The 16,280-nt window shown below is 41.9% G+C and overlaps 1 protein-coding gene across 4 annotated transcripts in view; it reads right to left on the bottom strand.

Annotated features, from left to right (window-relative positions):
* Positions 1-16,280, bottom strand: part of hip1 (huntingtin interacting protein 1) — a 274,436-nt gene that overhangs the window by 89,961 nt on the left and 168,195 nt on the right. For all 4 annotated transcript variants that reach the window (XM_034168174.1, XM_034168175.1, XM_034168172.1 and 1 more), the window contains exon 7: positions 14,140-14,201. In XM_034168174.1, coding sequence (XP_034024065.1) covers positions 14,140-14,201 — 62 coding nt within the window. The remainder of the gene's footprint in view (positions 1-14,139; positions 14,202-16,280) is intronic.

Below are 16,280 nucleotides of genomic sequence, written 5' to 3'. Positions count from 1 at the left end.
TTGTCAAATTTTATCTGGCATAATATTGTAGAAAAATGTTTATGCTAAATGGAGACTTTCCTGTCTAAAATACACATACAGTGCATCTGTAATCAAATTGTATCCCATATAATCTACTTTGAATGAACATGAGTCTGAACAAAAAACAGGCTGTTCAGTTTAGACTCATATGAGGTCTGTCCAAAAAGTAACGGACCTTTTTATTTTTTTCAAAAACTATATGGATTTGAATCACGTGTGATTGCATCAGCCAAGCTTGAACCTTCGTGCGCATGCGTGAGTTTTTTCATGCCTGTCGGTTGCGTCATTCGCCTGTGAGCAGGCTTTGTGTGAGCAGTGGTCCACCCCTCTCGTCGGATTTTTATTGCGAATAAAATGTCTGAACGATTTGGAGCTTTGCTGCATCAAATTTTTCCAGAAAGTGTGAGAGACCTCCAGGTGGACACCATTTGGAAAATTCAGATGGCTTTCAGGGACGATTTTATAGGGATTACACAGATTAAGGAGTGCTCCAGCCGGTTTAAAGACCGCCCACAGCGTCTGAGAGCGCGGCGCACTCCGAGCGCCGATCGACAGGCTGAAACCCCACTGAAACAACCAGATCATTTCAAAAGTGAAGGCTTTGTTGATCCGGGACGTCGTCTGACTTCCACAGAAATGGCAGAAGATGTGGACATCAGCACTTTTTTGGCACATTCCACTGTTACAGGAGTTTTTGTCATGGAAAGAGGACTGGAGGAATTTGCGCGTCGGGACGGAGCCGCATGGCGCAAAGCAACGCCGTGATGAAGCCTCACAGGACATGTTCTGGCATGTCCAGCTCATCCACAATTTCTCGGATGGTCACACGACTGAAAAGCCACCTAAAGCAGTCTGAAAGCCATCTGAAAGCCGTCATGTGAGACCAACATGGAGGTGCTTTTGTCCGTGCCATTCGCGGCTCTATTTTTTATTTTAAAAGAAAGGTCTTTTCTTTTGCTTTAAACCTCAAGATAAAAGCTGATTGTCAAGACAAAGTTTTATGACCAGGTCTTCTCATGGGGGAAGGTCCTGGCGATAAGGAGAGGTTCTGTCCTGGGCTTGAAGTCATAAAATTTGGGTTCTCCTGGCCTGGAGAAGCTCAGATTCTGATGTGAAGCAATTATAATATCATGTAACTCATAATGACCGGAGTTTAACCAATAAACCAGGCAAGGCTTCCTTTGAAGAACTTTGAATTACAGTTTTGTTTTTCTCTGCAACGCAGTGTTGAGGCCCAAAGGGGAGGCCTCAGCCTTATCTTCCAGATGGCCAAGGAATTTCTCAACTGGGGGTGGAAACACAGTCTGTCTCCAGTTGAAAACTCAGGTTTTTGTTGAGACAGCATTAATGTATTTATTTAATCAGGGCGAAACGAGGCCATGCGCTACAAGGGGGATAGAACTGATGAAGTGTTTCATGTGTTATTCTGTCCCATTCTTCCTGCAAACAAATCTTAAGGTGTACAACAGTAAGGGGATGTCACTGCATTTTTTGTTTCAAAATTCTCCACACATTCTCTATTGGGGACAGCCCAAGACTGCCAGTCCTTTAGCTGAACCTCCTACTTGGGCAGCCATTCCTCTGCAAAGTGTGCAGTTTTGAGTGGATGTGAATGTAACTATGTTGTAGTGTTTGACAAAAGTTTCCCAAAGTAATCCCTTGCTCATGTGGTTATATAAGCTACTAATGGATAACAGTTCTTGAGGAAATGCCGTCTGAGGATGGGTCCTTTGTCTTGATGCACTAAAATTCCTCCAGATTCTTTGAATTGTTTAATTATGTAATCTAGAGGGAGAAATACACAAATCACTTCTAATCTTTCTTCGAGGAACACTGTTTTTAAACATGTTAATTTTCTTCTGCATTTGTTGACAAACTTGAGATCCTCTGCCAATCTTTGCTTTCAAAGACTCAGCCTTTCGTAGATGCTGCTTTTGTATCAATGTCTGTAGACAGGCGTGTCACTTTCCAAATCATGTCCAAACAACTGAATTTACCCCAGGTGGACTCCAAGTAAGCTGTAAAAAAGATCTCAAGGATGAACAGTGGAAACAGGATGCACTTGAGCTCAATTCTGACCTTCATGGCAAAAGCTGTGAGTACTTATTATGTACATGTGATATATATATATATATATATATATATATATATATATATATATATATATATATATATATATATATATATATATATATATATATATATATATATATATATATATATATATTAGTCATTATGGGGTACTGTGTGCAGAATTGCAAGGAAAAAAATTCATTCATTTTGGAATAAGGCTGTCACAAAAAATGTGGAAAAAGCGCAGTGCTGTGAATACTTTCTGGATCCACTTTGATACATATATATTTTTTTTAAGTTAGTGATGTCCTGTGGCTTATACTCTAGTGTGACTAATATACAAAAAAAATAAATAAATAAAAATAAATAAATTTATACCCGCTGGGATGCCTGAGAGGGGGGGAGCATGAGCATCCCAATCGGACGGAATTACCGGTAACGACCCAAGCAAACGGACAACAGATTACAAGAACAGCCTGCATGTGTGACAAGGTCTGCAAAAAACACAGAGGCCTGAAGATCCACCAGGCAAAGATGGCTTTCCTAAGGAAGAGCTCAGTGGAGCAACGCTCAGGAACCGCAGTTGGAGCAACAGCTCTTGGTGCACTAACAGCGGTATCTGGTGAGACGAAGGAGGGGAAAGGGCTGGACTCACCCCACAGTCCCCGGTACCTCCAGGCAACACAAATTCCATCCCCAAGCAGGAAGTCAGAACAACGAAGGGTGGTATGGCCACCCGCAAACAGCAAGGAGTGGCAAAAATCGGATGAGGACATCGACAACTGCTTGCAAGCTGTTGCGAAAGGCAATGTTGACAAAAACTCCAATCCATGTGTACCATCATAATGAACATTGGAGTAGAGCGGTTTGGCGTCGCACAGAAGGGTGGAGCAAGAAACCCAGCGAGGCCCCACCATCGAGAAGCACAGATCAGCCAGTTGAGACAAGAGTTGAAAGCCTTGAGACATCAGTACAAGGCGGCAAAGGAATAGGAGAGAGCTGCTCTGACAGATCTCACAAACATCATAAGGAAGAGGCTCATCTTACTGAGGAGGGCGGAACAGCACCGAAGGAAGGCCAGGGAGAGAGGTCGCAAATGCAGCGCTTTCATTGGCAATCCGTTTGGTTTTACAAAGAAGCTTCTCGGCCAGAAGTGCACTGGACACCTCACCTGTCCTGTAGAGGAGATCAACCAGTTTCTTCACACTACGTTCAGTGACACTTTGAAAGACGTTGACTTTGGGCCTTGCAGAGAACTGGTTCAACTGCCAGAACCAGTGATACAATTCAACCGTGCTGAACACATTCTGATGGAGGTAAGAGAAGCTGTTAGAGCAGCAACATGTAGCTCGGTTCCTGGCCCCAGCGGCGTACCTTACAAAGTTTACAAGCAATGTCCACGACTCCTTAGATGCCTGTGGAAGATGGTGAACTGGAGGAGAGGGAAAGTGGCCTCCCAGGAGAGGTATGCCGAGGTTGTGTGGATACCGAAAGAAGAGGACTCTCACAGCATTGAGCAATTCCGGAACATCTTGCTGCTCAGTGTGGAGAGCAAGATCTTCAAGATTCTATCCCAGCGACTGAGAGACTTCCTCCTAAAGAACACCTACCTGGACACCTCAGTCCAGAAAGGGGGAGTCCCAGGTGTACCTGGATGCTTGGAGCATACGGGAGTGGTTACACAGTTGATCTGGGATGCTAGAGAGAACAAAGGCAATCTGGCAGTTCTCTGGCTCGATCTAACAAATGCCTATGGCTCTATTTCACACAAGCTCGTCAAAACTGCACTTGCAAGACACCATGTTCCAGGCAAGATATGCAGCCTAATCATGGACTATTACAACAACTTCAGCATGCGAGTGGCTTCTGGCCATGTAAAATCTGCATGGCACCATCTGGAGAAGGGTATGATCGCAGTGTCACTCTTCTCACTAGCGATGAACATGCTGGTTAAGTCTGCAGAGGCAGTATGCAGCGGCCCCAAGTCAAGATCGGGAACAAGGCACCCCCCAATAAGAACCTTCATGGATGACTTAACAGTAATGACAACACCACTTCTAGGTTGCAGTTGGCTTCTCCAGGGACTCGAACGGCTCATCCAGTGGGCAAGGATGAGTTTTAAACCTGCAAAGTCAAGGTCTTTGGTTCTGAGGAAAGGCAAAGTGAATGAAGAGTCCCGCTTTGCTCTGGGAGGGACCAGGATCCATCAGTGACAGAGAAACCGGTTAAGTCCTTGGGCAAGATCTTTGATAGCTCTCTGAAGGACACAGCAGCCATAAAACAAACAAAGGGTGACCTAGCAACCTGGCTGACCTCGACTGAAAAATCTGGTCTAATAAAAACCCCTACCTTTGAAGTTTTAATTTTTGAAGAGCCAATTTTTTTTTTTTTTTTTAAGAGTCAGGCAGGCTGTGATAGTGACCAACTCAGATATTGCTCAAACTTGGTAACTGGAAGATCATGGGTTCAAATCCCCGCCTGACTGGAAAATCACTAAGGGCCCTTGGGCAAGGCCTTTAATCCCCTATTGCTCCCGGTGTGTAGTGAGCGCCTTGTATGGCAGCACCCTGACATCGGGGTGAATGTGAGACATAATTGTAAAGCGCTTTGAGTGTCTGATGCAGATGGAAAAGCGCTATATAAATGCAGTCCATGTACCATTTACCTCCACCAAACGAACATACACCAAAAATTTTGGCCAAATTCCCTACAGTGACCTTGCCAGGGGTCATCAAAGTTCACACCCAGTATGGCCTAAAACTGGAATTTGGTGAACAGGGAACTTTTAGACAGCTCTTACATGAAATGCATTCAATCCCCCAAAGTACTTTTGTGATCTAAGTATTATAGGAGGACAGGTCTTTAAAATAATCACTCATTTGGGTTGGGGGATTGAACGCATTGACTATAGGGGGCGCTTCAAGTTGGCAAATTTCCAGAAAAACTCATATTGTGAAGGCTATTACTCAATACGCTTTTAATCCCCCAGCAAGATTTTTATTGTATTAGAAAGGGCAATACTTACCCTCTTTAAAACAACAAAAAAATCAGTGGGGGATTGTACGCGTTGGCCACCAGGCCGTGCCAAAGTGGTCAAATTTGTGTTTTTCATACAACTTTGGTGCCCTCTGGTGGCCAATGCGTTTAATGAATAATCATAAACTGCATTTTTCAGAAGATTAACATGTATTGTGTTAATATCCATTGAAATATCTTTGGGGGGTATCTCAATAAGCTCACAATGTGCATCTACAATGTTGAGGTTTGGTCACCTTGAAGTGCCAGATTACATACTAATTTACATGTGAAGTTTTGAAACGATGATGAATTACCCAGAACAATGCATGTGCATGATAAAACAATGCCTGTGCTACACTACTAATGTAGGTATTTACTTGTGTACTCCACAAGTACAGATCAGAAAGTTGAAAACATGAGATGTATGTTGCATAATGATCATCGGAAGCACAGCCGAGTGACAGGGATCTCTGTCCATTGCAAAGCAGCTATTTGTAGCCAGCCACATTAGTAATGTCCAATCAGCACATGTTTTGGCATTTCACAGATTGTAATTCTTCCAGTATATAGACCAATGATGACCACTATCTGGGTTATTTTGCTAGGCCTAGGCACAAAAGAAAGCTTTCAAGATTGCTACTCACCATTTTATCTTCTTCATGTAGGGCCAATAATGCTTACGTTACCACGTGGAAAAATAGCTGATTCCCGTGCCAATAAAATGCTTTTATATCAAAAACTGGCAAGTCCCCCAAAGATTTACCAATTGATTTGTCTAAAAGAAGGATTAGTCTCAACAGAAATGTAAAGTTTATGATAATTCATTAAACGTGTTGGCCACCAGGGGGCGCCAACGTTGTATGAAAAACACAAATTTGACCACCTGGTGGCCAACGCATACAATCCCCCACTGATTTTTTTTTTTTTGGTTGGTTGTTTTAAAGAGGGTAAGTCTCGCCCTTTCTAATACAGTAAAAATCTTGCTGGGGGATTAAACGCATATTGAGTAATAGCCTTCACAAATATGAGCATTTCTGAAAATTCGTCAACTTGAAGCGCCCTCCCATAGTCAACGCGTTCAATCCCCCAACCCAGATTAGTGATTATTCTGAAGAACTGTCCTCCTATAATACTTACATCACAAAAGTACTTTGGGGGATTGAACGCATTTCATGTTAAAGCTGTCCAAATCTTGCCTGTTCACCAAATTTCAGTTTAAGGCCATTCTGGGTGTGAACTTTGATGACCCCTGGTGAGGTCACCGTGTGGAATTTGGCCAAAATTTTGGTGTATGTTTGTTTGGTGGTGGGTGCATCCAGTTACCAAAGTTTGAGCAAAATCTGAGTTGGTCACTATCACAGCCCCATGTACGAAGTCTATTAGAAAAGTATCCGACCTTATTATTTTTTTAAAAAACCATATGGATTTGAATCACGTGTGATTACATCAGCCAAGCTTGAACCCTCGTGGACATGCGAGAGCTTTTTCACGCCTGTCGGTGATGTTATTCGCCTGTGAGCACGCCTTGTGGGAGGAGTGGTCCAGCCCCCTCGTCGGAATTCCTTTGTCTGAGAAGTTGCTGAGAGACTGGCGCTGTGCTTCATCAAAATATTTTCAGAAACTGTGAGGCACATCCGAGTGGACACCATTCGACAAATTAAGCTGGTTTTCGGTGAAAATTTTAACGGCTGATGAGAGATTATGGATTGTTTCTATCGCTGTAAGGACTTCCCACAGAGCGGGGCATCACACAGCGCTCCAAGGCAACGTCATCATCCTGTTTCAAGCTGAAAACCTCCAAATTTAAGCCTCTGTTGACCCAGGACATCGTGAGAGAACAGAGAACTTTCAGAAGAGGTCGGAATCAGCAGTTTATCTGGACATTCCACTGTTAAAGGAGATTTTTTTTAATGAAAGACGTGCGGACGGATTGGCGCCACAGGAAAAACACCTCCGTTGGAAGCCTTAAGGACAAGTTGGAACATGCCCTGCTGTTAAACAATTTCTCAGATACTCACTCAACTGAAAGCCACCAAAAGCCGCCTGGATTTTACAAACGATTATCAACACGGAGGTGTTTTTCCTGTGGCGGGCGCGCTAATCCGTCCACGTCTTTCATTAAAAAAATCTCCTTTAACAGTGGAATGTCCGGATAAACTGCTGATTCCGACCTCTTCTGAAAGTTCTCTGTTCTCTCACGACGTCCTGGGTCAACAGAGGCTTAAATTTGGAGGTTTTCAGCTTGAAACAGGATGACGACGTCGCCTCGGAGTGCTGCGCGACGTCCCGCTCCGTGGGAAGTCCTTACAGCGATATAAACAATCCAAAATCTCTCATCAGCCGTTAAAATTTTCACCAAAAACCAGCTTAATTTCTCGAATGGTATCCACTCGGATGTGCCTCACAGTTTCTGAAAAAATTTTGATGAAGCACAGCGCCAGTCTCTCAGCAACTTCTCAGACAATGAAAATCCGACGAGGGGGCTGGACGACTCCTCCCACAAGGCGTGCTCACAGGCGAATGACGTCACCGACAGGCGTGGAAAAACTCACACATGCGCACGAAGGTTCAAGCTTGGCTGACGTAAAAACATATGAATCAAATCCATATAGTTTTTTTTAAAAAATAAAATGGTCGGTTTCTTTTCTAATAGACCTCGTAAACTGCCTGATTCTTATAAAAATTGGCATGCACAAGGCACATCACTTAAACATCTTTCATGAATTAAATTATTCTGCTGGAGTTTCTATTAATTTTACTACTCCAGCCACAAAACCAACCTCATTCTCATTCTTAAAAAAGGGTGAGGGGGGAAATAAAAAAAAAAAATCAAGTATAATGTGGTGGCAACATGGACACTAACAGGATTGTTTGGACCTCTCTCCCTTGTCACTACACCCCTCTGTTTTTGACCACCCAATTCATTTCATCCCAAAAACTCAGTCCTGAGAGCCTCTGTTCACTGCAGGGGTGTGGTTTCCTGCACAGCTTCTATACACGTACACTTCAGGCAAGGCCCGATGACGCCCTAATGACGTGATGCTTTTAAAATACTCTAGTCACACTGGTCAATGGCAATATAGCCAAAAATTAAAATGTATTTTAAACATCTGCCAGCACACCCATATTTCTCACTTGCCTTTTTGTTTCCAATTTTTATTGTTTTTTTTTTTTTTTGTTTGTTTTTAGGAACAAAACCAAACCATAATGGAATATGAAGAATGAAAAACATGAAAGTAAATAAATGAACAAATAAAACAAAAACAAATGAAAGGCACACACAAAACTGGTAGTTGCAAATCGTATAGACCCAGGCGCTTGTCTGATTAACATCACTTTGAGCAGGTGGGATGAGTTCATCATTGAAATCACCTGCAGGAGTCAGTGGCTACAAAGAAAACATGCACCCTCTTGGCCCTTTCTGGAATAGGTTGGACACCACTGATCTAAAAGAATCAGTCAACACAGAGGCAAAGGCTGACTGATAGAACAGTTTGATCCAAGCTATGAGATTATCTCCAAAGCCAAACTATTTGAGAACTGCAAGAGAAAGTCTGTCAAAGGCATTCTAAGCATCCAGAGATATGAGAACTTCTGGAGACCGAGAAGCTGAGGTGGGGGAGTACAGAATATTGTAAAGCCTACTAAGCAGGTTAGAAAACAAAAATGGTCTTTAATAAACCCTGTCTGATCTGGTGATATAATTAATGGGACAAGATTATTTAATAGAGTGCTAAGTGTCTTGGCTAATAATTTGGCATCCACGTTTAAAAGGCTAATCGGTCTATAAAATCCAGGCTACCAAGAGTCTTTACCTTCTTTTAATAAGACTGATATATATGCCTGGTAAAAGGTGTAAGGAAGAGTTCGAGCCACAAAGGCTTCATTAAAGGCATCAAGAAATACAAATCAAGTAATCTAGATCAAAGCCAAATACAAGTGGGAGAGCTTTAACCAATAATCTCAGCAATATGCTACAGATAACTGAGTTCCTTGTAAGAAACACAATATGTGGCTACTACACATCAACAGGGTCTGTGTGGAGAGGGTCTCCGACTTCTGATTTCTTGGGGTAAACATCAGCAATGACCTAACCTGGGGACTGCACACTGCAGAGCTGGTGAAGAAGGCCCAGAAAAGACTACTTCCTGAGGGTTCTCAGGAAGAACAACATCCCAGAGAAACTTCTATCACTGCACAGTAAAGAGCATCCTAAGGGCCCTGTCCCACTGGGGAGAGGATTAATTGCACATGAATTGAGTACACAAATTGCGGGCGTTCATTGTCGTCCGCAACAAAAACGGCCAAAAATGACAAATGTCCCAGTATGAATTACGGATATATTAATAATAATTTTAATAATAATTTTCAGACCTTTTTGCTTAGCTCAGATAAGATAATTATAGTGGGCGATTTTAACATCCACACAGATGCTGAGAATGACAGCCTCAACACTGCATTTAATCTATTATTAGACTCAATTGGCTTCGCTCAAAATGTAAATGAGTCCACCCACCACTTTAACCATACTTTAGATCTTGTTCTGACTTATGGTATGGAAATTGAAGACCTAACAGTATTCCCTGAAAACCCCCTTCTGTCTGATCATTTCTTAATAACATTTACATTTACTTTAATGGACTACCCAGCAGTGGGGAATAAGTTTCATTACAGTAGAAGTCTTTCGGAAAGCGCTGTAACTAGGTTTAAAAATATGATTCCTTCTTTGTTATGTTCTCCAGTGCCATATACCAACACAGTGCAGAGTAGCTACCTAAACTCTGTGAGTGAGATAGATTATCTCGTCAATAGTTTTACATCCTCATTGAGCACAACTTTGGATGCTGTAGCTCCTCTGAAAAAGAGAGCCTTAAATCAGAAGTGCCTGACTCCATGGTATAACTCACAAACTCGCAGCTTAAAGCAGATAACCTGTAAGTTGGAGAGGAAATGGCGTCTCACTAATTTAGATCTTCACTTAGCCTGGAAAAAGAGTCTGTTGCTCTATAAAAAAGCCCTCCGTAAAGCTAGGACATCTTACTACTCATCACTAATTGAAGAAAATAAGAACAACCCAAGGTTTCTTTTCAGCACTGTAGCCAGGCTGACAAAGAGTCAGAGCTCTACTGAGCCGAGTATTCCTTTAACTTTAACTAGTAATGACTTCATGACTTTCTTTGCTAATAAAATTTTAACTATTAGAGAAAAAATTACTCATAACCATCCCAAAGACATATCGTTATCTTTGGCTGCTTTCAGTAATAATGGTATTTGGTTAGACTCTTTCTCTCCGATTGTTCTGAGTTATTTTCATTAGTTACTTCCTCCAAACCATCAACATGTCTATTAGACCCCATTCCTACCAGGCTGCTCAAGGAAGCCCTAACATTAATTAATGCTTCGATCTTAAATATGATCAATCTATCTTTAGTAGTTGGCTATGTACCACAGGCTTTTAAGGTGGCAGTAATTAAACCATTACTTAAAAAGCCATCACTTGATCCAGCTATCTTAGCTAATTATAGGCCAATCTCCAACCTTCCTTTTCTCTCAAAAATTCTTGAAAGGGTAGTTGTAAAACATGTAACTGATCATCTGCAGAGGAATGGTCTATTTGAAGAGTTTCAGTCAGGTTTTAGAATTCATCATAGTACAGAAACAGCATTAGTGAAGGTTACAAATGATCTTCTTATGGCCTCAGACAGTGGACTCATCTCTGTGCTTGTCCTGTTAGACCTAAGGTTTTGAATAATCAGGTCCCATGTTATCTTAGGGACCTCATAGTACCATATCACCCCAATAAAGCGCTTCGCTCTCAGACTGCAGGCTTACTTATAGTTCCTAGGGTTTTTAAGAGTAGAATGGGAGGCAGAGCTTTCAGCTTTCAGGCTCCTCTCCTGTGGAACCAGCTCCCAATTCGGATCAGGGAGACAGACACCCTCTCTACTTTTAAGATTAGGCTTAAAACTTTTCTTTTTGCTAAAGCTTATAGTTAGGGTTGGATCAGGGGACCCTGAACCATCCCTTAGTTATGCTGCTATAGACTTAGACTGCTGGGGGGTGCCCATGATGCACTGAGTGTTTCTTTCTCTTTTTGCTCTGTATGCACCACTCTGCATTTAATCATTAGTGATTGATCTCTGCTCTCTTCCACTGCATGTCTTTTTCCTGATTCTCTCCCCTCAGCCCACAACCAGTCCCAGCAGAAGACTGCCCCTCCCTGAGCCTGGTTCTGCTGGAGGTTTCTTCCTGTTAAAAGGGAGTTTTTCCTTCCCACTGTCGCCAAGTGCTTGCTCACAGGGGGTCGTTTTGAACGTTGGGGTTTTTCTGTAATTATTGTACGGCTTTTGCCTTACAATATATAAAGCGCCTTGGGGCAACTGTTTGTTGTGATTTGGCGCTATATAAATAAAATTGATTTGATTTGATATAGCGAATATATGATGAACAATCACGGTTATATAAAGCATGTAGTGAGGAAACTGATCTGACACACTGAGATTATCACGGCAGTATTACAGGTGTATTATAAATGCATCGCGCATGTGTTGCGCGTGCACAGCATCTGCACTGCAGTCATAAAAGAAGCGCACTCGCTCCTTTCGGCATCACTATTCACACCAACAATACTGCCTCTGGAGCAAGTGCTGGACTTGGACAAGTTGATCACAGAGTGTTGTCATGCGAGGGTTAACTATTCATGAGTTTGGGGAGCGGGAGGGGGGAAGCCGCTCGGGGTGTGAGACGGTGTTTTTTTTTTTTGAGAGTGTCACAGAAAACAGACTTCAGCGTGAGTTTACAGCAACTCTTCCTTTTGTTGGTGTTAAATAAAAGTCCTGGATTGCAGCAGTTATTACGTCTTCATGGATCTACACAGTCTGACCAGCACTGACTGGCAGGTATGTCGCTTTCTGCCACATAGTACTTTGGGTTTACATGACATGTTTGTTATGCATTCACAGACTGTCCGCAAATCAGCTGCAAAGCAGATGTAATAAAAACGCTTTATTCGTGGCCAATCTGTATGCATTCGCTACAACATATTTTAGTTTGTGATGTGGACATGATGGGCACGATATATATCTGTTTTACACACTGTCCCAGTCCGCTGTCAAGCCGCAAATCCCCGTCAGTTGCAGATATCAGCGGTTAACGGCAGATATACAGTGCATAGAGTGAGTATGTATTGTGTATGAATTGAGTATATATGGAGTATGTAAGGCGGATGTTATCCGCATCCAGATTTATGAGCTACTCAAATCCTGGCTGCGGACATGCGTGCTTCTGCGGATGATCACGGGGGTGTTCGGATGAAGGCCGACTCATACAGGCATGTAACACGGATATTGCGGATGTTTGGCGAATATGGGCTAATTTTGTGCACAATCCATACGCAAATCCTCCTAAAGGCCAGTGGGACAGGGTCCTAACCTACTATCTCACATGGTTCTCTAGTTGCACAGTCGCACAGAGGAAAGAGCTCCAGAGGGTCATACATGCTACCCAGCAGATAGTTGGAGGCCGCCTCCTCTCACTTGAAGAGCTGCATAACTCCTGTCACCTCAAAGGTGCTGTGAGGATCCTTCAGGACCCCTCACACCCCAGCCATGGACTGTTTGAAAATCTGCCTCTAGGCAGACACTTCAGATCCATTAAATGTCACAGGTTGGAGTTAACACCTTGCTAGGCTCTACAGTAGGCCTGCCACCCCTGCAGCGGTGCCCAATAGGCTAGCTGTGGGGTCATCAGCCGGGGATCACCACAGATGTTAACCAGATTTACAGATGTTTGTCTTTAACTTTAAAAGTTAAAGACAAACAGACTAAGAAATAGCTTCTACCCATCAGCCATTACATCACTAAACGCTGCTAAATAATGTACCACATGCAATCACATCTTGCACCATCACCATGTGCAAGATGTGCAATATTTTCTGAATGTGCAATAATTTTTTTTTCATATATTTTGTGAATGTACAATATTTTTCTGACAAATGTTCGATTGGATGATTGAATGAACGTATAATAGATGGTCATTCCTGTTTTTTTTAATAGACCCTCTATGAATGTAACTATTTATATTTTTTCCATACTTGCACTGTAGACATGGCACCCAAAATTAGTTGTACAATGTCACATTGTTACAATAACAAAGATTTTCTGATTCTGATTCTACAGCTAAAATGAAAACTACAGCTACACCACCCCTGGCTGCTGTCCTCTCTGCAAAGAAATGCATTTCTATGCATTGAACAATAGAGGGCATATCACATTATATCATGGACATTAGAGAAACATGTGGAAACCAGAACTGTTGTGGTGGCTTCTTGTACCATTATGACTTATTGAGAGTGTGCAAGACTCACCAAGACACCACAAAAGAGATCTCCAACACCTGACATGATTTAATAGTCATGGTGGTGTCACGGTCAAAAACTAACTGGGAACGAGGCTTTACCACTTGCTACAATGGTGACAGGTGCATTTATTTTTTCATTCACAAATCACTCTTCTTATAGTTGCATCATCCATACTGCACTTAGTGGGTTACTTCTTTACCCAATTCATCTTCCCTAACATACTTATTTCTTTACGAGGAGGAACAAAAGTGGAAAAATGATCACCCAGATGTAGTGAAGTCAAATTGAAAATCTGATGCAATTTCCTCAAGCTTGTCTCTGAAATAGGGAGCACAGCTTTCCCAGCAATTCTCCCGCCTGCCGCGTCACATCTCAGCCTTCTATTTTTAGCCCGGTCCATACTTTAAGAAACATTAACCCAGGATGACTCACTCAAACAACAACAGGGCTTTAGTGTGGACCTTTAAGACCTAAGACCTTTACAGCACACAGTTAGATGAGACGGTCAGGTTCAACAGCACTTGTCTGTTGCCCATTTCGGTGCAGTGTGCACCATTATGGAGTGGTAGTCATCAGTCAGTTTCCAGTCTGTGAAATGTGCTGTGTATTTTGTCACACCCTTCTCAGATAAACCTGGTTGGTCACAACAAGAATACAATGACACTTACCACCCAAGAAGAGGTTGAGCTCACACTCCAGATAGTCAAACATCTCCACTGTCAGCTGAAAGCTAAAGAAAAAGGGAAAGACAGAGTGAGGGGGCGACAGAGAGACATGCTTTTCGCAAGCATACACAGATCATTCCTCAAACAATTATGAATCCACATTGAAAATAAAGGCTCATTCATATTTGTTGTTACACATAAAACATGCCCGGCCAAAAATCTGTCCATGGAGAAGCTGAACTGTGGCAGCGCAAAGATGTGCAAGGCACAGCAAAGAAAAGGCAACACCCAGCTAGAAAAACAGTAAAAAAACAACAAAAAAACAAACAAAAAAAAAACCCCCCAGAGAAACAGAGTATACGTTGCCAAAAAAAGGCTAGACTAAAATGTTCTGCATGAAATAAAAACTGAAATAAAATCTCTCCATTTTCATCAACAAGCACTTATGCTTTGAAAACATTACCAAAATGTGTCACATTCAGCAGAGTTCATACTGACGACCTCAGGCAAAATCACGAAGGCTGGATGCAAGATATAAAATGCACCGTGGGAGCATTTGAGAATGCGCGGGGCGTCCACGCATTCAAAATCAGTTTTTAAAATAGTATCTCTGTTTTGTTTGATTCTCCTGCTGTCAGCTCATCAATCTCCTGTCTGCAGGAGGTGTTCAGGTTCAGGTTACTTTATTGATACCCATAGGTAGTTTGTGTTGCAGTAACCAGAGAGCAACCAACTTATTAAACATATAGTAGTGTTCAGAATAATAGCAGTGCTATGTGACTAAAAAGATTAATCCAGGTTTTGAGTATATTTCTTATTGTTACATGGAAAACAAGGTACTCAGCAGATTCAGTAGATTCTCATAAATCCAACAAGACCAAGCATTCATGATATGCACACTCTGAAGGCTATGAAATTTGGCTATTAGTAAAAAAAAAAAGTAGAAAAGGGGGTGTTCACAATAATAGTACAGTGACATTCAGTCAGTGAGTTTGTCAATTTTGTGGAACAAACAGGTGTGAATCAGGTGTCCCCTATTTAAGGATGAAGCCAGCACCTGTTGAACATGCTTTTCTCTTTGAAAGCCTGAGGAAAATGGGACGTTCAAGACACTGTTCAGAAGAACAGCGTAGTTTGATTAAAAAGTTGATTGGAGAGGGGAAAACTTATACGCAGGTGCAAAAAATTATAGGCTGTTCATCTACAATGATCTCAAATACTTTAAAATGGACAAAAAAAAAAAAAACAGAGACGCGTGGAAGAAAATGGAAAACAACCATCAAAATGGATAGAAGAATAACCAGAATGGCAAAGGCTCACCCACTGATCAGCTCCAGGATGATCAAAGACAGTCTGGAGTTACCTGTAAGTGCTGTGACAGTTAGAAGATGCCTGTGTGAAGCTAATTTATTTGCAAGAATCCCCCGCAAAGTCCCTCTGTTAAATAAAAGAAATGTGCAGAAGAGGATACAATTTGCCAAAGAACACATCAACTAGCCTAAAGAGAAATGGAGGAATATTTTGTGGACTGATGAGAGTAAAATTGTTCTTTTTGTGTCCAAGGGCCGCAGGCAGTTTGTGAGACAACCCCCAAACTCTGAATTCAAGCCACAGTTCACAGTGAAGACAGTGAAGCATGGTGGTGCAAGCATCATGACATGGGCATGTTTCTCTTACTATGGTGTTGGGCCTATATATCGCATACCAGGTATCATGGATCAGTTTGGATAGGTCAAAATACTTGAAGAGGTCATGTTGCCTTATGCTGAAGAGGACATGCCCTTGAAATGGGTGTTTCAACAAGACAATGACCCCAAGCACATTAGTAAACGAGCAAAATCATGGTTCCAAACCAACAAAATTAATGCCTTGGAGATGTGAAGAAATCATGAAAAACTGTGGTTATACAACTAAATACTAGTTTAGTGATTCACAGGATTGCTAAAAAAGCAGTTTGAACATAATAGTTTTGAGTTTGTAGCATCAACAGCAGATGCTACTATTATTGTGAACACCTCCTTTTCTACTTTTTTTTTACTAATAGCCCAATTTCATAGCCTTAAGAGTGTGCATATCATGAATACTTGGTCTTGTTGGATTTGTGAGAATCTACTGGTACCTTGTTTCCCATGTAACAATAAGAA

Source organism: Thalassophryne amazonica, chromosome 4 (genome assembly GCF_902500255.1).
Source record: "Thalassophryne amazonica chromosome 4, fThaAma1.1, whole genome shotgun sequence".
NCBI classification, from domain to species: domain Eukaryota; kingdom Metazoa; phylum Chordata; class Actinopteri; order Batrachoidiformes; family Batrachoididae; genus Thalassophryne; species Thalassophryne amazonica.
The sequence above is the reverse complement of the archived record's forward strand: the minus strand, read 5'-3'. Positions and strand labels throughout refer to the sequence as shown.